At 55.2% G+C, this 25,103-nt stretch overlaps 2 protein-coding genes across 6 annotated transcripts in view; one reads left to right on the plus strand and one right to left on the minus strand.

The window, feature by feature from the left end:
* PPP1R12B (protein phosphatase 1 regulatory subunit 12B) overlaps window positions 1-8,804 on the minus strand; it is a 99,902-nt gene extending 91,098 nt beyond the window's left edge. For all 5 annotated transcript variants that reach the window (XM_061442825.1, XM_061442824.1, XM_061442822.1 and 2 more), the window contains exon 1: window positions 8,414-8,804. In XM_061442825.1, the coding sequence (XP_061298809.1) occupies window positions 8,414-8,701 (288 nt within the window). In that variant the 5' untranslated portion in view covers window positions 8,702-8,804. The remainder of the gene's footprint in view (window positions 1-8,413) is intronic.
* A 2,080-nt stretch (window positions 8,805-10,884) lies between these two features.
* Window positions 10,885-23,752, plus strand: CSRP1 (cysteine and glycine rich protein 1). The gene is made up of 6 exons (XM_061442811.1): window positions 10,885-11,041; window positions 17,380-17,492; window positions 21,192-21,360; window positions 21,716-21,842; window positions 22,976-23,069; window positions 23,350-23,752. The coding sequence occupies exons 2-6, from the start codon at window positions 17,381-17,383 to the stop codon at window positions 23,424-23,426; spliced, it is 579 nt and encodes a 192-aa protein (XP_061298795.1). The 5' UTR covers window positions 10,885-11,041; window position 17,380; the 3' UTR covers window positions 23,427-23,752.
* Window positions 23,753-25,103: the final 1,351 nt, after the last annotated feature.

Consider the following 25,103-nt stretch of genomic DNA (forward strand, 5'->3'; position numbering starts at 1 on the left):
CTGGCCTTGAACACTGCCAGGGATGGGGCATTTTCCACTTCTTTGGGCAACCCATGCCAGCACCTCAGCACTCTCACAGGGAAGGGTTTCTTCCATATATCCAGCCTGAACTTCCCCTGCTTAAGTTTAAATCCATCACCCCTTGCCCTCTTGATACAGTCCCTGACGAAGAGTCCATGGATTGCTTCTGGGACCAGGTGGGCTGCCAGACATGGAGCTGGCTGATGTCACTGCAAAAAGTCACTGCCATCTTTCAAAGGTCATGGTGATACGGGGAGGTTCCTGCAAACACCACCATCATGTAAGAAGGATCCAGGAAACTATGAGCCTGCCAATCCCACCTCAGTCCCTGGAAAGGCTATGCAGTAAATCTTCCTGAAAGCTATTTTCAGCCACATGCAGGAGGTGGTGGTGACTGGGAACAGCCGGCATGGATTTACCAGTGGCAAACCCTGCCTAACTTGATTACCCACCACAAGGACAAGTTGACTGGGTGGGGTGATAGGCGAGTAAGCATGGTACACCTTTGACACCATCTCTGATAGCATTCCTAACAGGCAGAGTGGGATCTCTGCCCACCTTGTAGCCTCCTTCAGACACTGGAAGCTGCTCTGAGGTCTCCACGCAGCTTCTCTTCTCCAGGCTGAACAGCCCCAAGTTCCTCAGCCTGTCTCCATATGGGAGGTGCTCCAACCCCTGAGCATCCTCGTGGCTTCATCTGGACTTGCTCCAACAGCTCCATATCCTTCTTATGCTGAGGACACCAAAACTGCACACAGTGCTAAAAGTGGGGTCTCACAAGATCAATCCATAATTAGTAGTTGATTTGGATAAAGCTGACAATTCATATGAATTCAAATCCTGGAAGCGAAAGATATCTATATGCCTCATATCCTTGACCCCAGAATGAGAACATTGCAGCAGGACTTCAGGATGCATCAACTCGGACACAAAACCAGTATGGATAATGCAGCACAGCTCCATGTGAAGGCCCTGCAGTTTACACCCCTTTGGGTTATGGGATTGTATTTACAAGTCCAAACTAAACAGACATAAGCCAGGTTAGACCACAGCCCACACACAAAGTCCTACCCGTTCACTAAATCCCTGTTGGAATCACCTCTCGTTAAACCAGGAGCTGGGTTTAGACAAGGTCTGGTACTATGAGTTGCTGCTATCACAGGATTTCAGAGGTAAAAAAGCAGAAAGCTTTGTGATAAAATCCTCTGAGCTGTCCAAGACAGTGAGGAATGACAAATTATAAATAGGAGGTGGCTTCAGACAGATTCCAGAAATGGATGGTGAGCAATCACTGTGGCAAATCAATGCCCTGGCTCAGAGTATCAGAGAGGGGCCCGGCTTAGTTTTACCCTGAAAAGGCAGTGACACATACAAAGCTAATGGCAGGTGGTCATTCTGCATTCTGTGCATCTCACAAAGATTTATTGAGCAAGGCTGAACGCTGGAAAAGCAACGTTGAAAGTGCCTGTGTCCCTCTGCAAGGTCAGAGTACTGTAGTATGGAAACATTTCTGGGGAGGCTCTCACCAGCTAGGACCGGGCTGTTTGCTTCAGCTACTGGGAACAAGCTACACTGGAAAACACCATTAAAAATACTCACACCTTTTACTCTTAGTGAATTTTCAGCTGTTTTCAAATAAGGATATTTAAGCTGAGAGCTTAAAGCTGGCAGGAGACTGATCTTCCAAAACTTGAACATGGAAATATGTAACAAGAGTGCACACGGATGTGTTTTCTAAAAGACGAGTCATTTGGAAGACTCTGCAAGGTAATCGGTAGCAATGAGTACAGTCATGAGAAACTGTGTAGGTGTCTGAATGAAGAATTTTGGTGTTCATGACTATCAAGAGCTTGATGAGAGGAGGGAGGCCTGACTGGGGATTCGGCTGTTGGCAGCGCAGGAAATCACGCTGGGAATCCAGAAAAGCCAATTTCCTCTGGAAAAAAAAACCAACCATGTTTAAGGATTCAGTTTTAAGGACGGTTCTGTTCCACCACAGTAAGAGATGCACCTCTGCAGCAGGGGGAGGAAATAACATTTGGCACTTCAAGCTGTGCAGGCTGGACCTCCATCACACAGTCGTGCTGCAGAAGCTCCGACAGACCACATCACCCTCCATTTGACAGCAGCTTGAACCATGTCTCTGCATAGGCCTGGGTGGACTGTAATCCCCGTGAGTTTGTTCTTAAATCCATTCATGCTGAAGCGAGCCCTGTAAAAACAGGCACCCAAATCCCCAGCAGGTAATTCCTTCGGGATTCTTACAAACTGAGTTCTGTGCTGGGGCACCCTGAGCACCTCCTCCCGTGAGTGGCACCTTCCAGCCCCGCACAGATCAGTTTGCTGCAGCCCAAGAAAGGAGATGGCAGGGACAGCTGCTGCACCTCCTTCAGCAGGGCAGCCGAAAATAAACTGCAGGTCAGACCCCAGGATTTGTATTGGGCACCTTCACCATGCTGGGGCTGTACCACGATCACCAGGTCAAAGAGCTCACTCCTTTGGAAAGCTTGCAACTGGAGCAGGGAGCCTCCATCCCCCTGGAAGGAGCTGGGTTCCTCTTGCTTTCAACTTCTTATCCCAGCCCTGTGCACAAGCACAGCTCTTTGAAAAGCAGAGCAGCCATTGCAGAGTATTTAATGCTCCCCCTGCCCTCATTTGTATTCAAAAGTTAGAAAGAAAGAAATACTGATTTATACCACTCCTCATGTGTTTCCCTCTCCCAACCTTCTTAAAAAAGACTGCTCTAACATGCAGTCTGACATGCCTGTGTGACTGATGGTATATAATAATCCCCAATTGAGAGCTGGCATATCAACTCAGAAGTCTTGTATTTTAATAGTAGCCAGTTATTATCTCAATATATTACAACACACAGCACTTAAGATGCCTCACAAGCCCCACAGTATCTAATCTGAATTCTAAGTCTCTAAACCTGTTTGTAACAGACAGCTCCCAGCCCCTAACGCTCACTGTTAAAATAAGCAAGAGGCATTCCAAACTGTGACAATAACAACAGGCTGAAGGTAATTCTGTCTAGGTTACAGCTGAGGGAGTTCTGCACATGAACAGTGCCTTAATGTCCCAGCAGGTTTCAGCCCCAGCAGCAGGAGCTGCAGGACACCGCTGGAAGCAGCCACCCTTAAGCATTGCTTTCATTGCTCATGCCTCAGTTTCTGTCGAGCTGGCTTCCAATCTTATCAACCCATGTGAATTCAGACAAGTGTGCAGCACGGAAGGCTTGTCTCCACCTCTAATGCAGGCTCAAGAGTTTTATTTGCAGAAGTCAGAAAGCTTTCAGCATTTGGAGAATCTAAAAAGCATTCCTTAAAATACCTTCGCTTCCCGAAGGAGACTTCTAGCCAGAGCTCTGGCCCGCCCAGCACCACTGCTGTGGGGATGAGAACCTTTCCACAGGCAGCACTATGGGACCAGGGGCAGCACTTCTACCTGCTGCCATAAAGGAAGTTGTAGCTGAAGATCCTACCAGTTCACTTGCTCACTGTTTATGGGGAGCAACAGCGCTTGACTCATGTAATCACCACATAGGATAAACAGAGGCTGAGGAAGGAAACAATGAAGATGCACACTTCCCATCACAAACAGCCATCCACTTACTAAAGCAGCGGAGGTTTCCTCCCAGCACCCAGTAGCTGAGTGAATGCTGTGGTTGGCTTCAGCTCCCAGAAGCCCAACTAACCAGTTGGGAAACTGCTCCTCACCAGAACAAAGGCTCGCTTCCTCTAACTGCTGCAGGAGCAGCGCTTCTCCCAGGCTCTAACCCAGTTCAAGGTTAGTTTGTTTAGTCTGGAGTTAATTCTGCCCACTTAGGAGATTGTTTTGAAGCTGAGATGCAAGGGACAGACAATTAAACTAACCCACAGGGACAGAGCATCAAGCCAAGAAAGAGACTGAGTAAGCCAAAAGCAAGAAAAGCAAAGCATTAGGTTGGTAAAAGAGCCCTTAACTAGCTGTGTCTAATACACTCCTGGTGTACTGTAGGTAGCTTCTAAGCTCTCTCGCTTCATTCAGAGTATACACTACTGTATTCCCATTGATAAGTGAAAGCTAAAAAAGCCCCATTTCACTTACCCTAGTGACAAGCCCTATTTTTGACAGTGTCATATGTCTCATTTGCTCACTTGATGAGCAGCGTTAAATACAGTACAAACAGCTTGCAACTTCTATTTTCACTGGCAGAAGCATACCTTCGGAAAGACACTTTGCAGAGCGCAGTGGAAAGGTACGACTCCCCCCGGATAACCTTCTCTTCCCAGGATTCAGGTATTTTTAGGCAACGCAGCCACCCAATGTTAAAAACACATCTTGATGTATGACACTGTCATCACCGATGAGAAGAGCAAAAGCGAAACTGCCTTGAAGTACAGCTGTGATGCCCCAATCGTGTCTGTAGTGCCTGAATGCTTCACTGGACTGTTTCCATGCCACTTTATGTACGTTGTGTTGTATCCTCACAAGGCACAAGCTAGCTTTTACCTTTCGGTGATTAAGAAACTTCTAGAAGCTGCTGCTATAGGAGCACTGTGTGGGCAATGACTGTCAGGTCCACCTCAGTTACCCTGTAAAACAAACCCAGGCTGTTTCAGCCACCACTGCAGTTCCAGCCCTTTGCTCCATGCTCTGTTCCAGCTGGAAGAAACACCAATCTACATAGGAGCTCTCTTCCCTCCCCTCTGTCTCTCAGATTTTGGGCCCATGTTGGCACCTCAATGGTTCTCCCAACAGACTCTAGGCTGCTGCAATTAGGGAGAGCATGGATGCTGCTTCATAAAGCTCCGAATTGCAACTAGACAAGCCTGTGGTGTTACAGCTCTGGCTCAGGAGGATGAATAGCTTACACTGGGACTGCCAAAGAGGCTGCAGCCTCCGCTATTTAACCCAGCATCACTGCACAAAGTACTGATTTTCATGAAGCAGCATCTGAATTACCACAGTGCCCAGCACCTGAAAATCAACCAAAAGCAAGTACCAAGCTACTTCAAGGGTCTTCTAAGTGTCAGAAACCCAGGAGTTATTTCATGAGCAACTCATGTCTCCATGGAACAAGCAAAAAGGGAAACAGCAGGTAAATCAAAGGGCAAGCAGAGGATAAACAATCTTTTCTGCTGTCATCACTGATGAATCAGCCCTTAAAGATGCCTTAAAGAAGCATTGCCTGTTCCATTGGGAGACGCCATCCCAACTGGAAGCACCAGAACTTTTTCCCTTAAGACTCAATTTTCATTAACGTTTACTCTCCGGTTCCATCTGTTGCTCAGGAGGAAGTGCAAACATTTCATGCCCCCTTGCCACCACCTCCAAACACCAAAGACATCCAACTATCACCTCCAGTTTGTTTCACCTACTGGTAGTGGTTTTCTTGATTTATAAATGTTCACTCACACTTAGGTAATGTCTCCCTTTCCTTAAGCACTTCCAGAAGTTGTGGACGCTCCATCCCTGGAAGCGTTTAAGGCCAGGTTCATGTTTGGGGTTGAAGCTAGATGATCTTTAAGGTCCCTTCCAACCCTTACCCATTCTATGATTCAATGCCTCTGCATTACACACAAAGCCATTGCCAAAAATACACTCTAGTCAATGCATTAAGTTAATCACCGAGAAGATGGGATTGATGTTCACCCAGAAGCATTTTGCAGGCACTGAGGTAAAGTATAACTGAAGCCACAAGGCAGGGAGCAGACACTGGCCTGTGGTGTGGGTTTATGCTGCACCTGATGCTCCCAACAAGGAGCACGACGCGAGCTGGAGGCTTGGAAGCACCGCTTGTAATTTAAAAGGTTATTTTCAAAATACAGCCTTACAGTGAAATACAGCCAAGGCAGCTCCTCACCCAGCGAGTACACAACGGCTCTTAGTCACAGTGGACCACGCTCTAGAGAAAGTGCAGGTTTACTGGTGCTGAACATCACAGCACATTTGGGGGCACTGGGCAAACCAAGCCAACTAACCCAAGCCGTAAGATTAGCCTTAGACTTTGCAGAAGCTGATGGTGACTCTGGTAAATTCAGTCAACTGACTGTGTTCCCACTTTCATGGCCTAAAAAGGCACTTGTTTGTACCCAGTGAGCCTCACTTAAATATTAAAGTTCTTTAACCAGAGATTTATACCCAATCTTCCCTTCCACAAAATCACCTCTTCAACATGTGGGGTTTCCTTCCTCACTGCACAGCCACTTGGTTTTACAAGTACTAAACCAGAGCAGGTGGTCACCACCATCTGCCCCCTGTATCTCACCAGTTTTGGGTCTAACACTAAGAGAAGTTATAAAAACATCCTCACGTCTGCTCCACTCATGTCATTTGTCAAGCAGCACCTTGGGGACCCTCAGCCTAACCACCCTTCAGCTGATGCTTGAGCACAGGCAATATCATTCCCCTAGACATATAAAACCAGACCTATTTTGGACCTGAACAGTGAAAAGGAACTCGCAGCAACCTCTCCAACATGACAATGAGCATTTTCATCTGATACAGATTTCTAGACGCAGGACACACACGTACAACAAAACCTTTAACAAACGGGTGTCTGTTCTATTTGGGTGCACAAGAACATCTCTTTGGTGTTGTCAGAGATGTGCAGATGAGAAACTGTTACTACAGCAACAGGGCACTGAAATCAAGTTTTTATTAAAGGCAAGGCCAAGCCAGCCTCTCTTCCTGTGAGGTTGCTGAAGAAAGAGTTGCTTGTACAGCTCCCATCTGGTGGGCCACTCACTCATCTAAAAGCTCTTCCAAGTATCAAGCCCTCAGCATTACAGTGTGCAGGGTTACCCCATTCTGAGCTCCTAAGACACCATTCTTTAGGTACACAGAATTACAGTTGCAGCTTGCTTGTCAATATGTGGCTTGGCAAGAGGCTTGACCTTGCAGAGATCATGGTCTGGTGGGTCTAATGCACTTCAGGATACTCAGGTGGCCAAGCCTCACGTTATATACATCAAGAAGATAACATGGGTTCACAGTGGGATCACAATCAGTCCTGGCTGGGAAGCCCTCATGAAGTCATCCCACTTCCACCACACTTCTACCCACCTTAGATTCAGATTTCTTGCTTGTTGAAATGCTTTCAGTAACCAGATCATAGTAGGGCCTATATGATTATTTATTGATCTGCTAATACATGTATTCGTGCTGTACCGGGGATTACTATCACAGTGTAACCTATTTGCTATACCAAAAAAGAACAAGCTGGTGCATTACAACGTTCACTGCTTTGGCAACTGAAGCTGTACCCAACCTGTCAGTCTGTAAGTTCCTGTGCTCTTTGCTTCATAACTTATTTTTGGAACTCCAGAACAAAATGAACAAATATCACTGCCCCTTGTTCAGTGACAGCCACCAGCAAGTGAGCTTCTACATGTCCCAATGCTTCAGTTCAGTAATACCAGCCCAGCAAAGAAGAAAGCCCAATCAACTCAATTATCATCCTATGATTTGTGCTTTTATTCTTTACAGACACATTATTCCCAGATGTTATTCCTGGACTGCGCTGCTTTTCCCGGCCCCGTCGCTACGCTCCATGCTTAATCTACCAGATCTTGAGCTAAGAAAACGTTCTTCCTGAGCCTGGCCTGGATTCAAATCAGATTCATTTCACTGACCAGATGCAACAATCTGGGACACTGATTTCACAAGCCCTGCTGAATCCTGAGCCAGTCTTCAACAGCAACAGGTTCCCCAGCATTAAAGGACAGTGATTCCACAGGCTCCCTCACATTCCTGCTCATTTACACACTGACAGCGACGGGTGAAACACAGCACACGCTGCCAGACAGGGGAGGCTTTACCGCTCCGGAGCCAACTTCTGCACCCACTTTTGTATCATCTTCAGCACATTTGGATGAGTATTAATAGAGCCCATGTCACCTGTCTGAGACGCGGGCACCCTCTGCTCTCTGCAGCGGTTGCCAAAGAGCAGTCTGGGGAGTTTCAAGGCAACTCTAATACAACACAACACAGAAGCGCAGGAGACGCTTCTCGCCTCGCAAAAACTAACCCCCCCCGGCGGGAATTTTTCCCTATTTCAGCAGATCCCAAGCACAAAGAGGAAGTTTTCCCAAAATGAATGAATCGGTTCTGCCAGCCCACTGCTTTCTTTTACTAACTGAGCCACTCGGCACCCCTGTGAGGACCGGAACACCCTGCCGTGAGCACGGCACCGGCACACTGACGGGGCTCAAAGCCGTATCGGTTATAAACAACCCGCTGCCTCCGACAGCACCGGGGCACCCCCGAAACGCGTCCTCCCGAGCCCCGGTGCCCCAGCGAGGAGCGCGGGGAAGCGTCGCGGAGGGATGAGGCCGAGTTTCCCCCCCCCACAACAACCCCCAGCCCGGGCCCGACTCCCCCCGCCCCGGCGCCGGGCCGCCGGTACCTGGTGCAGGGCTGTCAGCCCGTCCACGTTGGTGGTGTTGATGCGGGCGCCGCGGCCCAGCAGCCGCTTCACCTCCTCGGTGTCCCCGCTGGAGCAGGCGGCCAGGAAGACGGCGCCTTCCTCGAAACGGACGCGGGACCCCCCATCGCCGCGGTGTCGGCCCCGGCCGCCCCCCGGCGCCACGGGCTCCTGCTCGGTCAGGGAGCCCTTCCAGCGCCGCAGCTGCTCGGCCCGCCGCAGCCGCGCCGACTCGGCCCGCTTCCCGCCCAGGTGCTCCGGCTCTGACATCGCCGCCGCCGCACTGAGGCGCAGGGACCGCACCGCGCCTCTCCTCAGCCGGGAGCGGGGAGCAGCGCCCCCGCCGCCATCTTCGATACGCCCCCACCGCCGCCGCCGCCGCGCCCGCGCCGCCCGAGCCCCAAGGCATGCCGGGACATGTAGTTCCCGCGGGCGCCGCCGCACCTGCCCGCGCAGGAAGGACTACAACTCCCGGCAGCCCCCGCGAGCAGCTGCACCTGCCCGGCAACGGACTACAACTCCCAGCAGCCCCCGCGCGCCGCCGCCATCGCAGCTCCCGGCTCTCTCCCGCCGAGCGGGCGCGGTGCGAGGAGGCACCGGGCAGGGCCGGGGGGGGGGGAACGACAGCGATGGCCGGGGCGGCACCAGCCCCAGGGGAGCGGGGCGAGGGGCACAGCCACAGCGGGTTCCCTGCTCTACCGGCCCGAACCGGGAACGTTTCCAATGGGGTTTGGCTCCACTGCGCCTTCTCGTGGCTCTGCGGTGCTGAGCATCCCTCTCCTGGCCGGCGGTGACGGTGCCCAGCGGAGGGGCTGCCCCCTCAGGTTGTGCTGTGGTACCCAGCAGGGGATTTGCTTCAGGTTATTCACCAGAGGAACCGCTGAAGGAGCGCACGGATCAGGGGTCACTGACACGTCCCCCAGACCCGTGGCATTTCACAGACCCAGAGACTGGTTTGGGTTGAAGGGACCTTAGAGCTTACCCAGCTCCAGCCCCTGCCATGGGCAGGGACCCCTTCCATAGAGCAGCTTGCTCCAAGCCCCTGTGTCCAACCTGGCCTTGAACACTGCCAGGGATGGGGCAGCCACAGCTTCTCTGGGCACCCTGTGCCAGCGCCTCAGCACCCTCACAGGGAAGAGCTTCTGCCTAAGAGCTCAGCTCAGTCTCCCCTCGGGCAGGTTAAAGCCATTCCCCTTGGCCTGTCCCTACAGGCCCTTGTCCCAAGCCCCTCTCCAGGTTTCCTGCAGCCCCTTCAGGCACTGGAGCTGCTCTCAGGTCTCCCCTTCAGGAGCCTTCTCTTCTCCAGGCTGACCCAGCCCAGCTCTCTCAGCCTGGCTCCAGAGCAGAGCTACTCCAGCCCTCGCAGCATCTCCACGGCCTCCTCTGGTCTCCCTCCAACAGCTCCACGTCCCTCTGGTGTTGGGGGCCAGCACCACTTGTAATTTGAAAGGCTGCATTCAAAATACAGCTTCACAACTGCAAGCAGCAAAGACAGCTCCTCATGCAGCAAGTGACAGTGGATGGCACTCACAGCAGCCTCTCTTCATGGCCCTGCAGCTGCATTTCCTCTAGGCTGTTCCCAGGATGTTTGGGCATGGAGGGGACCTGCATGTGTGGTGGGAGCACGGCAAGGGCTGTGGGACATCTGACAGGCTTCTCTTCATTGAGGTCAGGCATCGGAACAGGCTGCCCAGGGCAGTGCTGGAGTCACCATCCCTGCAAGTGTTCACACACTGTGGAGACAAGGACCTCAGTGATGTGGTTTAACGGGGACTTGGCAGTGCTGGGGTACTCCTGGGTTGGGTGATCTTAAAGGTCTTTCCCAACCTAGCTGATTAGATGATTCTATGGCTCTGCGATGGCACATACACTTGGCAACCAGCCTGTGGGCTTTAGGGAGCTGCCACTGCTGCTCCGAAGGGCTGACTCCATATAACAGATGGGAACCTAGCTGAGAGCTGATTCCCTCTCATGACTGAGAGACATTACAAAGTATGTTGTTTGCCACAGTGTATTGTATTCCCAGCTGGAAGTGTGGGCCTGGATGATGATCCAGCCGCAACTGAAGTATTTCTTCTTAATCTCTATTCTCCGTGTGCAGTAATGATTTAGTGCATTGCTGCCTTCCTTCACTACTTTACTTTATACCTATATCTCTGATTGGTCTTATTGTACTTATTAATTATACAGAGATATTCACATTAGTGTGCCTGCTTTAGTGTGCTTGTTTAATAAACTCTGCATATTACACAGCCAGTGTGTGGCCACTTTGTGGTGTTCCCCGTCCGCCAGCAGAGCTCCCGGCTGTGGGAGTGGGATGTGGGCAGATTCCCAGTGGTGTGGGGCTGGGGCCGTGCTTCCCCAGGTCCCCAGGGCCGGTGATGGGGACCCCGGGGCCGGGGGCTCCCCGTGATGGTCCCGGCCGCTTGGTTCCTCCTTCCGTGGGGCCCTCGGGGCGGCGGCCACGGTGACATCAGGCCTGGCTGGCGCCGAGCGCAAACCGCCGCCGCCCCGCGACCCGCCTTCTCCCGTCGCCAACAAAAGCCCCGGGAGGCCGCCGGCCCCAGCGCCGCTCCCGACACCGACCGGCCCTGCCCGGCCCAGCTGCAGGTAGGTGCGGGCCGGGGGCAGCCGCGGGGCCCCTCCGGTGCTCGGTCCCGTTGCAGAGCCAACGGTTCCCGGGCGGGCGGCTCCATCCCCGGAGCTGCCGCATCCCTCGGGATCACCCACCCGGTGGGATGCGGGGCGGGGGGCGCGGACCCCGCCGTGTGCGCGCACATGGGGCACATGCGGAAGCCAAAGCTCTTGCATCAGCCCCGGTGAACTTTGCTAAGGCGGCAGAGAGCGGGCACCCGCTGGTGCTTCCCGACCTTCTGCTCGCGTTACTCAGCGCTTGGCAATGGGACAGCTCGGGGCTGTGGTCCTCGCTCCGCGCTTGCATCCCGTTCCCCTGTCGGTTCGCTTACACCGCGGGGATCGGGCCTCTCCGCTGCCGTGCGCTGATGTTCCGGTGCGGAGGAGCTGGCGGGGTACACGGGAGAGCCGCTTGCGGGAGCCGCTTCCCAAACCTCCGAGCTGGCAGCGGGGCCAGCGCGTAGGAGCGGGTGTTGATGTGCACTTGGCAAACAGAGACAGGGATGGAGCGGGTGAGAAGGTGAAGCGCTAAAAGTGGTGTTTGGTGTGAGATGGGCTTTGGATGCTGCATCTCCTGGTGGGTCGCGATGAGGCTGGGATGGGGGAGGCAGTGTCTATGGGCACTCCCTGTCCTGGGGAGGACCATGGTGCCCTCACTGCTCCCGTTGCTCGGTGTCTACCCAGCCTCAGGCTTGCTGCCGGCCTCTCCTGTCCCCTGGATCGGGGTCTCTCCGGCTGGGATGTCAGTGCCTGGACCTCTGGCGTGACTGGTTTCTCTTCTGGGCCCCCTGCTCCTGGGAGGCAGCACAAAATGACAAGGATTGACCAATTAGGAAATAAGGGCTTTGCAAAAGCTCAAGTGAGCTTGGTCAGGTTATGGATTGGGATTCTGGCAGGAAGCTTTTCTTGGCATCCCTGACAATTCTTTTGGCTTTTTTTTTTTTCCCTGGGTAAAATTAGTTTTTTCTTTGAGGAGCGCAGTTGGGATCAAGTTGCCTTTGCAACCAAGGCTTGGAAGCAGTGTGGGCAGCAGCCACAGAGTGCTGGTCCACAGGCAATAGCCCGGCTCTGGGCAGCACTGGCCATACCAGCCCTTTCCCTGGCCAAGCAAACCTGGAAGCTGCCTCAGTGGTGGCAGCAGAGGCAGTGCCAGGCTGTGCTGCATGAGGACCTGTAGAGCAGATGAGCTGTGTGTGAGGGGACCATGGACCCTCCTGACTTCCTGCCTCCTCTATGGCAAAGCCCTCAGAGATGCCTGGCCTGATACAGCCCCATCCCCTGGGTCAGTTCTGTGATTTCTCCCTGGTGATGCCCAGGGCTTTGCTGTGTCCTGGTGCTCACCAGCCTCAGGACCCCGTCCTCCTCTTGCTCACCAGCTCACCACCACCACCGACCTTTGCTTACACTGCTGGCAGCGGAGGCACTGCTCCACCCAGCTGATGTGGGGGGGGACAGGGGTGAGGCTCCCACCTCCTTCTTGCAGTGTTATTTCAACCTGTGCCCAGGTGATGTGAAAGCTGCTTTGTGACAGGCGCCGTTTGTCTGGGGCAGAGTGCTCCATGGCCTGATGGCACTTATTGGTGCTGAGTCCCTGGTGCTCTGTCCTGGTGATTTCCCACATGGTGTTCCCTGTGATCCCCATGAGCTGGTCCCTTCCTGCTCTGCCCACACGTCCCATCTGTCTTGGTGCCTCCTGCTTCAGATTTCTGCTCGTTTCATGCCTATGCCAGCTGTTCTCTGCACTGGGAGGCACTGTGCAGACCCCAGGGCCTGGGGCTCCTGGTGTGGTTTCTTCCCCTCTGACTTGTCCCTTTGCCAGGGTATGTAATAATCCTGCATGGACTGCTGTGAACATTCTAGGGGGTGAAGCACTGATGGTGTTTTCTGCCATCCACTTGTATTAACACTGATTGAAGCAAAGAAAGAACCTTTTACAGGGGCCAGCATGAGTCTTCTGTTCCTCAGTGATCTCCTTCAAGCACAAAGTGATTGCTCTGCTATTTATTACTGTAGGATACAAGTAAAACATCTCAGCACATAGGTGGGAGAACCTGCACTGCTGTTTGACACTGCTGGACACTTGATTTGGCTGGACAGGGTGCTTGGACATACAGTCTAGGTCATGCTTTGCCTAGGAAGGTTGTTGCAGATGATCCTTCAGCCTGGTATTCTATGATGCTCTGGTTCTCTGGGTGCTCCCATAGCAGCACACAGTGACGGGTGCTGCTTCAGCTCCAGCAGTTCAATCCCAGCCACTCTCTGGCAGGGGGCTGCCAGCTTTGCACACTGATCTAAGGAGAGGCTTACCATGTGTGTTCCTGCTTGGCTTCATCTGCTCACTGCTTCCCCTTACAGCCCAGGTTTAGAGGACATCCCAAACCACCAGGTCATACTGGTTCCATACTGGTCTATGCTAGTGGTTTAGCGTAGCCTTGAAACATGGGTGAGTCTGTAGCTTACATTTGACCCAGTGAAATGCAAAGGGTCAGACATCAGATACTAAAACTCATCTCCAGAAGTGTCAGACCTGGGTGGTTCTGCGTGGGCCTCACTTGTGTCTGCACTGCCCAGTGACACAGCTCTTGGTTAAAGAGCTTGGGGTTTGAGGCCCCTTGACCTACCCAGAGCAGACAATGGGCCAGCTGCAGGGCTGAGCCATGCCTGGCGCAGAGGATCATACAATCCCAGTGTAGGAAGGGACCTTAAAGCTCATCCAGCTCCAACCTCTGCCATGGGCAGGGACACCTTCCACTAGAGCACCTTGCTCCAAGCCCCTGTGTCCATCCTGGCCTTGAACACTGCCAGGGATGGTGCTGTCCATAGGGTTGTGTTCTCTGTGAGGCTGTGGTACATGGGATGTGGAGCTGCAGGAGGGGGGAAAATAATCCTGTGTTTTGGGCTTGCCTCTTGCCTTATGCTCAGCGAGGTCTCTGGCTGCAGGACTGTTGCCTCCTGTTCCTCATTGTGAGTGGGTCCAGAGTGATATGGAGACGTGTGACTGCGGTCATTGTGTGTTGCAATGGGGCAGAAAATGGTGTGAGCTCCATGGTGCAAAATACACTCAATTCCAGCAAAAAACCATGCTGGAAGGGTTGCAGACTCTGTGACATATCTTCCACTAGTCATTACCCATGGAATTGGGATGGTCATGACCAGTTGATCTCAGAAGCTGGCTTCTGAGATGGCCGGTGTGGGTCCTCCATGAACAGGGTGCTCTGCTTTTTTCTTTCCTGCTGATACTGACCTGTAGCAGAAACTGCTTTTTGGTGTCTCCTGCGGCTCTCAGCATGTGCCTGTGTACATTGTGGTCTAAGAGGGAATTCCCAGCAGTTAAATCTTATCTCAGGCTTCCTCCATGCCCAGCTTTGTGCTATCACAAGCCTGGCTATCCCCAGGACAAACTCATTTTCATGGTCTCTCTGCACACCCTGGTGTGTGCCAGGAGGTCTTGCTGAGATGTGGCTTCGCCCACTGAAATCACTGTGACATGGCTTAAACTGCAACCTTCCATGGTGGATGGAGGAAAAGAAGCAGCAAAAGGGCTTGATCTCCTCTTGAGGCGAACATCAGATGAGCTTCTCCCAGCAGCATCTTTTCTCCTCCCATAGACTTGCAGGAGCTCAGGGAACGTGTCCCCACTGCTGATGTCTCACTTTGGGCAGATGAACCGCGTTGTTTGGGGCAAACAGAGCCTCTTCCTTCACTGCTGCTGTAAAGGGAAAGAAAAGGTGCCCTGGAGGCAAAGGGGAGCAGCAGGCTCCAGACTACAGGAAGCAGCTTGTCCCTGAGCACGATGCTGATCACCCGGCTGTGGGGCAGGGAGTGGTGGGGATGGGCAGGAGCAGAGGGGCAGGGGGCTGCCTGTGTCCTGCTATTGCTGACCAGGGGTCTGGCACACTGGGCACAGGGACAGAGGGGGCCAGTGGGCCCCTGATGCTGCTGCGTGTTTCTGCCCTCCAAGGAAACTCCTGCACCAGGTCGGGTCCTCCTCCGGGCGCAGGAGGAAGAAAGAGGCTCTGGAGAGGAGCACTTTGTGTCCTTTTAAGGCAATCCAAAGGCTGGGACTGGGATGACCAGGCTGGAAGGGAGGGATCTGGCACCGCAGCGCCTTCAGAAGGGAGACTTCCCATGCGCTGGGATCGCACCCCGGCACGGCTGCTGCCCCTGGAGCCCGCAGAGCCCCTGCGCTGCAGGCGGTGCCCCTGCTGCCTGGCGCTGTTAAACCAGGCTGAGCTCAACTTCCCCTTTCCGTTTCCTGGCAAAACCCACGCAGGGAAGAGCTCGACCTTCCCATGTACTGGAAGGTACCGAGATCTCGCTGTGCGCTGTGAGCAGAGGGGTCTCAGCGCTTCCTCCTCCCTCTTCACCCTATTTGATGTTTATACAGCCCCTGGTCCTGTTGTGTTCAACATCCCTCTCCTGCCAGGCAGGTCTGGGGGACCTTGTCCTGCTGCTTTAGCTATCTGGGAGTTGGGGAGCACACGGGGAGGGTGATTTCTGCTGCCTGTCCCCACGTGGGAGAAGGATGGAGAATTCCAGAAGTGTTGATGGGGAAAGACCTCTGGAGACCACAAGCTGCAGCTTGTGTTCATCACCTTTCTTATGTCATTGGGCACCATCACAAAGTGTTTTGGCAGAGTGCTTTGGTTGCTGTTAGATCCTTCTTAGCCTCCTCCACCAACCACCTTGCTCGGAATCAACTCGTAGGACTTTGGTGCTTGAACGTCTTCAGGTTTATGTTGGCCTGGTCTTCAGAAGGAGCAAGGCTCCTGTGGGTTGGAGCTCTGCTACTTCTGTTCACTGCTCACAGTGTTTCAGGGTTATCTGCAAATTCACAGACCAAGGGGCCTCTTGACCATGTCTCATCAGATGCATTTCAGGAAAGAGGAGAGAGAAATAGAAGCATTTCTATCCTGCCAGAGGGCTGCATGGTGGCTTGGGCTGGTGCTTTGCCCTGGGCGTGAGCCTGTGGACTTCCTTGTACCTGCAGTCTTGGAGGAGACGTAGAAGCTTGTACAGGGAGATGGCCAGGCAAGGCAGAAGCTGATGATGCTATAGGGGACAAGAGCCTGGTGGTATCAGGGGCAGCTCCTGCCCTTTGGGTAGCACTCACTATACCCCTGCCTTGCGGTGGCAGAAATGGAAGGGATGTTTGGGGAGGAGAAGCTGGAGCTGTTTCCAGCCACGGTGACAACTTGTACCCTGTCCTGCACCAAGGGTCACTCACCCTGGCACCGCTGCACTGCTGGGTCCAGGGGCCATAGCAGGGCTGTGAGCTCATGCGGTCGGTGCCGTGGGTACCTCTGTAAGCACAGTTTCCCATCATTGTCCTGCTTCCTTCCTTTTCCTGGCACAGAAAAGAGCTGTGAGGTCCCATGGCTTTGGGGACAGCCGGGTTTCTGCTGCTCCTGGCTGGCAGGAGCAGTGGTCCTCAGGAGGCAGCTCATGCTGCTGGGTGCTGGGGTCATTCTGTGGGTGTGCAGGCAGCAAACACGGGTGGTGCCTGCAAGTGCAGATGTGGAACAGCTGCTGGAGCACTGCTGGGAGTGCCCGCTACAGCCCCCTCACTCTGCCCCATCCCTGCCTCCTGCCCCGTCCCTGCCTCCTGCCCCGTCCCTGCCTCCTGCCCCATCCCTGCCTCCTGCCCCATCCCTGCCTCCTGCCCCATCCCTGCCTCCTACCCCATCCCTGCCTCCTGCCCCGTCGCTGCCTCCTGCCCCATCCCTGCCTCCTGCCCCGTCCCTGCCTCCTGCCCCGTCCCTGCCTCCTGCCCCATCCCTGCCTCCTACCCCATCCCTGCCTCCTGCCCCGTCGCTGCCTCCTGCCCCATCCCTGCCTCCTGCCCCATCGCTGCCTCCTGCCCCGTCCCTGCCTCCTGCCCCGTCCCTGCCTCCTGCCCCATCCCTGCCTCCTGCCCCATCCCTGCCTCCTACCCCATCCCTGCCTCCTGCCCCGTCGCTGCCTCCTGCCCCATCCCTGCCTCCTGCCCCGTCCCTGCCTCCTACCCCGTCCCTGCCTCCTGCCCCGTCCCTGCCTCCTGCCCCATCCCTGCCTCCTGCCCCATCGCTGCCTCCTGCCCCGTCCCTGCCTCCTGCCCCATCCCTGCCTCCTGCCCCGTCCCTGCCTCCTGCCCCATCCCTGCCTCCTGCCCCGTCCCTGCCTCCTGCCCCATCCCTGCCTCCTGCCCCGTCCCTGCCTCCTGCCCCATCCCTGCCTCCTGCCCCATCCCTGCCTCCTGCCCCATCCCTGCCTCCTGCCCCATCCCTGCCTGACCTCCCGCCCTGACGCCGTTCCTGCCCATGCTGTCTCTGCAGGATGCCGAACTGGGGAGGAGGGAAGAAGTGTGGTGTCTGCCAGAAGGCCGTGTACTTCGCCGAGGAAGTGCAATGCGAAGGCAACAGCTTCCACAAGTCCTGTTTCTTGTGCAGTGAGTACCAGCCCTTCCCTCTCCCTCCCACCCCGCATCCAGGCAGCACCCATCAGCTTTGTGTGTATGGGCTGGGTGGATGCTCAGGAGCCTTTCCCTGAGCAAGGATCGGAGCAAGAGACAGAGACTCTGTGAAAAGCGGTGGCAGGAGGTGGCACATCCCATGCAGTGCTCTGGGGTGAGGCTACCTTGAATCTTCCAAGTGCCTTTGCTGCACTAAAAAGGTGGTTGGGCCTTGGAGACTGGCATGGGATCTGCCCTTGGGCCTGTGGAGATGATGGGAGGAAGATGAAGTCGTGTCCTGGCCCTTCTGCTGATGGAAGCAGGAGATTGTGGGTTACCTCAGTGCAGAGACCCTTTCCTCTGCTTGCTCTGCAGGATCCTTCATGTACTCTTGGGCTCATGCTGCAGGTCCCCAGACCCTTCCCTTCCCTTTGGGGATACAAGGGCAGCAATGCAGGGACAGCCGAGCAGTGGTACAGTGCTGAGAGCAGTTCCTTAAACCTGGGTGTCCACATCCAGGGTGCTGCAGGACCTTTAAATACAAAGATGACCCATATCCTCAGCCTGTGTTTTACCAGCACTGTGTCTCCTGCCCTTGCAGGCTATCAGGATCATGTGCTAGCAGCATCATGCACATTGCTTGTGTGTGCTGATGGCCCATCATCATGATGGTGATGCTGATCTGCATCTGGAAGTGAGAGAAGTGCATCCTCAGAGCAGGGTTTAACATCTTCTGAGGTTTAACATTTCCTTGCCTGGTCCCTGTTCCCTGCTCCCATAACACCATCCCATTGCAGCAGGGAGCGCAGGCAGGATCTTTGCCATGTGGGCAGTGAGCAGAGCTCGGGCCTATAAACAGGCACTCGGCCAGAACTAATCTCAGTAGACCTATGCCAGCAGGGAAATACCAGTGTCCCCATGGGGCTGCGCTCCTGCATCCACCTGGCACGGACACCAGAGGCTTGGCCAGGCTCCCGGGATGCGGCGTGCACAGATGGATGCAGATGTGAGGGGAGCTGCTGCTCCATCCCTGCTCCCTGCACAGCGTGGCCGGTAGCTCTCTGTGTGGGAGCTTCCAGGCTGGAAGCGTTGCTTTGGCTCGAGAGGACGAGGAAGGGATGCTGCAGAGAGGCTTTCCCTGGGCTGGGCCTGTGCTGCAGCCGCTCTCTGCAGCTGGAAGTCCTGGTTCTTCTACAGACCCAGATAAGGAGGCTGGCGAGCGTTGCCCTTGTTTTCCCCTACCACTGGCTTTTACCATCCGAGCCCATGTCAGTGGAGAATCAGTATGGGGACTGAGATCCCATTGCACTGCATCTGTCCTTCCCTGTGGCCCTCTGCACACATCTGGATTGCCAGGGGCAGCTTCTGCCGGGCCATATTGGCACCCAGAGCCATACAAGTGGACAAAAGGCATGGCTTCAAGAAGGAAATACATGGCCAAAATGGAGAAGAAGGTCATCCCATGGAAGCAAGTCACCAGGGAGTGGTCCAATGGGTCTCCTGTCCCTGTGCTTTGAGATGTTCATAATCCCCATCCGTGTATCCCAGAGGTCCTGCCCATCCTGCCTGCGTGCTCCCCACTTCAGGCTGTGGCTCTTCCCAGTTCCATGCCACAGGCTGCTGGTGACACCGAGCTCCAAACTCAGGTTCCCAGCTTGTTCCCCACTGCTGTGCTTGGGCCCCATCAGGGAGCTTGAAGCCCTTATCTTTAGGGGAGAAAAACAAACACTTTGACCTGCCCTGCCCCAAAAGCAATCAGAAAGGAGCCAAACATACCACAGTGCATTAGCACCGGAGATGGGCTGAGGGAGTGCCCTGGTGATTGACTCGGTGGCATCGCTCCAGCTGAGTCAACAGGACACGGCAGGAATGTTCTGTAATGAGACCGTTTGGCCTCTGGAAGTGGCAGCAGCTCTTGCCTAATTGTTTTGTGGAGCTCTTAGAAAAACAAAGGGTCCTTAACGGGGTGAGTGCTTTGTGCTGGAATTCCTGCCATGCAGGAGCTGGGGGGCTGATTTCTAGGAAGCAGGGAAAGGATTTTCCTGCTGCCTCTCAAACGTCTGCTCTGTGCTAAGTGCAGATGAGGGACTGGGGAAGCTCGGGTTAGAGCTCTAAACCCACCCAGGGGAGAGAGAAAGGTGCCATTGGGATCATTAGGAAAAGCTCTTTAAATGTGCCCAAATTCCCCTCCTGGAGGGTCTGTCTGAATGCTCCCCATGAACTCCAGGGTGATGCAGAGAGCCCCAGCACCAGCCCGGTACCTACAGGAGCAGTTAACCAGAGCTGGTCAATCTCAGCAAGGATGCTGCTCCTGCCCTGGTGGGTTTGGAGGTGGAATGGGAGCTCATAGCCAGGAGAGGACCCTGTCAGATCCCCCTTAGATGGCCGGAGACGTTTCCTTTCCCACCTCCTACTCCAAGCAGCAGCATTCAGGGCTCTCCAAGGTCCATATTTAGTAACGGGGCTGCCTCAGCCCCGCGCTCGGAGCTGTGGTTTGTGCTCTGTTTGCATTCCTGTGATATTGGTAAAGGCCAAGGAACGTTGCTGCAGGCAGAGAGGCCAAGGGGCTGCCGAGAGCCTCGACATTTAAGGCCTGTGAGCGGGATGGGAGGGCTGGGTGGCTGCTGGAACAGGCACCGTGCGGGGCTGCTGCCAGCAATGCGGACTCTGCCCCAGGCGCCTGGATCCTGCCCCAGGCAGGCAGCGGGGATCCCTGCGAGCCGGTTTGGGTGCTGCTGGCTGGGTGGTGTGTGCCAGGAAGGGATGTAAGCCAAGGTGGGGGCTGAGATCGGAGCTCGGACAGGAGGCAGAGAAACCTAAAAGTCAGGAGAGTCAGGAGCCGTCCATCCTGCACGGCTCTGGATGGGCTCAGCAGCACCCCCAGCCTGGCTGCTGTCTCCTCCTGTCCTGTCTTACATCCCATGCTGATCGCCAAGGTTTGAACACCCAGCTCAGTTAGAGTTCCTCACCTGAGACCACCCCCTGCACACACCCAAATCCCAGACTGCTTTGGCTTGGAGGGGACCTTAAAGCTCCTCCAGCTCCAACCCCTGCCACAGACAGGGACCCCTTCCATAGAGCAGCTTGCTCCAAGCCCCTGTGTCCAACCTGGCCTTGAACACTGCCAGGGATGGGGACACGGTAGCATGGACTTTTGCTGTGGTCTTGGGGTCTGGAAAACAGCCTCATGTGCCACAACCCTTGCAGCCCATCAGCTGCGGTGATGCTGCAGGTCTGCTTTGGTCTGCTTAAACACAGGGAATAATGCATTTGCCTCCATTCCTTTCCCCCAGTGACTATTGCTGTTTGCAGTGGATGGGCAGTGTGCAGGGCTGTGTCTGCCAGGGGCAGGGACACCCATCCCTGTGCTCCTGAGTCCTGCAGGCGTTTGTAGGGGAATTTCAACCTCCACCTCCCCTGGTTTAAGTGCAGGATACCAGCACGGGGAGGGTTAACAGAGCTTTGTCTTAGTGCCGACCTTGTAGCTTTGGTGGTTGCTTCCTTTTAAAGCCAGACAATGTGCTTGTTGTGATCCTTATCTCCAGCTGTTTTGCATGCACTCCCTTTACCGGGGATCTGATCTAGGGTTTCCTTACTCCTTGAAAGCTGATCTCCCGTTCCTTGTGAGGACTTGTTTCCTGCAGGTAAGCAGTGAGCTCTGGCTGAGCAGGCTAACGACCCTCCCCTCTTTTCCAGTGGTCTGTAAGAAGAACTTGGACAGCACCACTGTTGCTGTGCATGGAGAGGAGATCTACTGCAAGTCCTGCTATGGCAAGAAGTACGGTCCCAAGGGCTATGGATACGGGCAGGGAGCAGGGACCCTGAGCACTGACAAGGGCGAGTCTCTGGGCATCAGATATGAAGAGTGAGTTTAAGTCTTGTTTTCGAACCCGGGGCTGTGGTGTGCCCCTTCTCCCCCACATCTCTGCTTGTGATGCTCGGGCTGTGCAGCCCCTGCTCAGCTTCAGCAGTGTCTCCAGTGGAGCACACCGTGAGCTGCTCTGCCCCTCTACTCCTCGGGGAATCCCGCTGAACCCTGTCTGCAGGGTGGGATGGGGCTTGATGGGACACGTCCTCATTGCCTGAGCACGTTCCCATCCCTTCCTAACACACAGCCATGTGCCTAAAGCCCTTCCAAACTGGGTGGGGATTTGTGATCCCATGGCTCTTCCCTCCTCCATCATGTGCAGCCCTGACCACGAACTCCCTCCCACCCACAGGGGCCAGCCCCACCGACCCACCAACCCCAACGCATCCAGAATGGCCCAGAAAGTCGGAGGTGCTGATGGGTGCCCTCGCTGTGGCCAAGCCGTGTATGCAGCCGAGAAGGTGATTGGAGCTGGAAAGGTAAGAAGGGGTTGGGATGGATGGGCCACTGCGAGTGGTGTGCACCAGGGCGACCTTCAGAGAAGGTCTTGGATGGACCCATGGGCTGCTGCAGGCTCAGCTTAGGGTCTGGTGGCCTGGAACCAAAGCCTGGCACCAAAAGGAGATCTTGGCGCCTCTGGAAACCAGGTTCTCCAGCTGCATCTCTCAAGGCTTGTGGATTCAGAGCCCTGCTCAGCAGAGCTGACAGTGGACGTCCCTGCTGCTGGATGTGGCCACTGACCACATGTGCTGACCCTGCTGTGCTCTGCCCTCCTGGTCCTGTCCCCAGAGCAAGGGAAGGAGGCACCAAGCCAACAAGGAAGGGCCTCCCACAGCAGCATCGTGCCCGGGCTGGCAGCGCAGGGGTTTGTGATGAGCACACTGAGGGTCAGCCCAGGGACAGGAGCTGAATTTACCCTCAAAACCATGATCTGGGCTTCCTGGTAGGCTTCTGGCCCCCGTGTTTACAAGGAACCAAAGCTGGCAAAGCAATTACCCTGGAGCGAAGCCGGGCGAGGATTCCAGAGCGCCTATTTCATGTGCTAATGTTTGCTGCATGACTCCAGCCCCCGAATTTCACATTTTCTTCCAAAAAAGGTTTCATGTTTTCCAAAGGGTTTGTTTAAATTCCTCCTGGAGCAGCTCTGGCTGCATCCCCAGGGGCCTGGCAGAGCCAGGCAGGGGGAAGATATTTGGGGGTATTTTTAAACATTGCCTGATTCCTGCATTCTCAGTGCCTGCCTTGGAGCTGCACTGCGGGGACAGGTCCCCAGCCCTGCTGCAGATGATGGGTCTCAGCTGGGTAACCTGCAGGGCTGCTCCTGCTGCTCCAGGAGGACAAATCCCCAATGGGGGGTGACTGATCCTTACAAATGATTCCTGGAGGAGGGTGAAATCTCCCAGCAGTGGCCACACCTGATGTTTCCTCTCTGTATCTTCCCCCCCCTGGGGCTGGGAGGATCATTCTTCCCACACAAACCCTTTCACCCTGTTCTCAACCCTCTTTGCCAATGGCTTCGGGTCAGAACCAGGGAAGTGATGGTGTTGGGAAGCCAGAGCCTCGCTTCCTGTCCCCCAGGGGTGTCTGACCGGGCTCTGCTCCTGTCCCACAGTCCTGGCACAAGTCCTGCTTCCGCTGTGCCAAGTGTGGCAAAAGCCTGGAGTCCACCACCCTGGCAGATAAAGATGGGGAGATCTACTGCAAAGGTGAGTGCCACCTTCCCTGTGAGTGCCACCTTCCTGGGGCAGTGCCACCTTCCCCGCTGCCTTGTCCCAGGCTGCAAAGGGTGGAGGCAGGGCCTGCCCGTGCATGGAGCAGGATGGGGCTGAGGTTTGGTTGGGTTTCCTGCTGTGCCTGAGGCCTCTCTGTTTGCCCAACAAGCCCAGCAAACCCTGTCCTGTTTAGGCAGTGCCTGCTTTGAGATGAGGGGACCTGCTCGTGTCCAGCGGCCGGTCTTACCCGTCTCTCCCTTCCCATCCTCTGCAGGTTGCTACGCCAAGAACTTTGGTCCCAAGGGCTTTGGCTTCGGGCAGGGTGCCGGGGCGCTGGTCCACTCACAGTGAGGCACCAGGAGCCGGTACCCAGGGCTCCTCTGTACCAGCCTGCGCTGCTCGACCCGCACCGCACCGCAGCGAGCATCCTCACCACCACCAGTAACCACCCGCTGCTTCACAGCACGAGCCCCGTCCTCCCGCCCTGACCCGGCGCATCCTGACACCGTGGGGTTCCCAGCATCATTCCCAGCAGGTCCTGCTGGTGCGGGTGCCAGCGGGGGGGGGGGGGGGGTCAGCTCACACCACCCGCAGCCAGGCCCGCAACGTCCCGCTCCGTGCTGCCCATCCCGCCGGGATGCGCGCTCAGCCGTGCCAGCAATAAACATCCAAACTGAGCCGTGCCTGGAGTTCATTCCCCATCGGGGCTCCGGAGGTGCACAGGGGGGGGGGACCAGAGCTGGGTCAGGAGGTGGAGGGAGGATGGGAAGCGTTGGGAGCCGTGGTTTGCAATGGAAGGCAGGGACTGCTCGGTGCAACCTGAGCCAGCCCAGCTGAGCTCTATAGGGCAGCCAGGCCGGGCTCTCCCTGCTCCCTTGGTGGATATCCATGGGAAGAAGAGTGGTTGGTGCTGGGAGGCCAAGGACAGACACTGCTGGGTGTGTTGGTAGCGCAACATGGACACCCCTCTCAGTGCTGGTGCTGCTCCAAACAGTGCTGAATAACTCAGCTCTTCCCTTTCTGTGATTCTCTGGTTTCACTGGTGGGATGCACCCACAGGATCGGCCCTTCTGCAGCGTGGAGTTAGGAACTCCACAGGGAATTTCACTTTGGTTGTTTTTCTTTCCAAGCTATAAGCATTGTGGTTGAGGAAATGAGGTGGGCAGTGATTGGAGAAGCGCAACAGAGGCAAAAATCTTTCTGTGAGGCAGGACTGGGGCTTATTTACTGGCTTAAGCACTTTGTCAGTTCCTCACAGCCTGGGTTTTACACGAAGCTGTTAGGAGGAGTCACTCTTTAAACATCTCAAAACCCCTCCCAGATCCCTGGTTTCACAGCCAGAGACCCAAATTCTACTTGGTCCCATTGCTCTGAGGTGTGTGGTTGGGGTGGTCAGGCGATAGCAGATGGCACTTGCCATGCAGAGCAGCTAGGTTGGATGGGGCTTGGAGCAAGCTGCTCTAGTGGAAGGTGTCCCTGCCCGTGGCAGGGGTTGGAGCTGGAGGAGCTTTAAGTTCCCTTCCAACACAAACCAGTCTGATTCTATGATTCTTTAGTCTCTTCTTCCCATAGCTGTAGAGGCTGTGTTGGAGAGAGGGGATGTACTGACATGCACCAAGTGTGATGGACCCCACAGAGGCTGTTTGCTCCTTAGGGCCAGGGGAAAGTGCTGCATTTGGGTTTCACAGGGTCACAGACAGAAGCAGGTCGGGCAGAAGGGCCTTGCAGAGGTCTCATATCCAGCCTCCTGCTTAAGCCAGAGGAGGTGGTGGACAAGGCCCAGGGGCTGGGAGTGGGATCAAGGATGCTTTCGGGGCATCCCCTGCCCAAACTGCAGCAGGATGCTCTGACCATCTGCTACCCTCTGCTGGTTACAGCTCCCTGTGCATGGGCACAGCCTGGTGCTGGACGCCAGCACCCAAGTGTTGCCCAGCTCCCTTTTGAGGTAGCAGAGCCACATGGCACCCAGCAGCATCCATCCCTTGCTGCTGCCGGCATGGAGGGGCTGTGGGACCCAGACTGGCCTCT

The sequence above is a fragment of the Pezoporus flaviventris genome, unplaced genomic scaffold (genome assembly GCF_033815535.1).
Source record: "Pezoporus flaviventris isolate CSIRO_AGI_PZ_B2104156 unplaced genomic scaffold, CSIRO_AGI_Pfla_v1 ptg000253l, whole genome shotgun sequence".
NCBI classification, from domain to species: Eukaryota; Metazoa; Chordata; class Aves; order Psittaciformes; family Psittacidae; genus Pezoporus; species Pezoporus flaviventris.

What these genes read in the sequence shown, in the direction of transcription:
- CSRP1 (XM_061442811.1), top strand. Translation starts at nt 17,381, where the DNA reads ATGCCGAACTGGGGAGGAGGGAAGAAGTGTGGTGTCTGCCAGAAGGCC. An exon ending in CTGGGCATCAGATATGAAGA is followed by an intron (nt 21,361 to 21,715) that starts GTGAGTTTAAGT and finishes TCCCACCCACAG; the next exon opens with GGGCCAGCCCCACCGACCCA. An exon ending in AGGTGATTGGAGCTGGAAAG is followed by an intron (nt 21,843 to 22,975) that starts GTAAGAAGGGGT and finishes CCTGTCCCACAG; the next exon opens with TCCTGGCACAAGTCCTGCTT.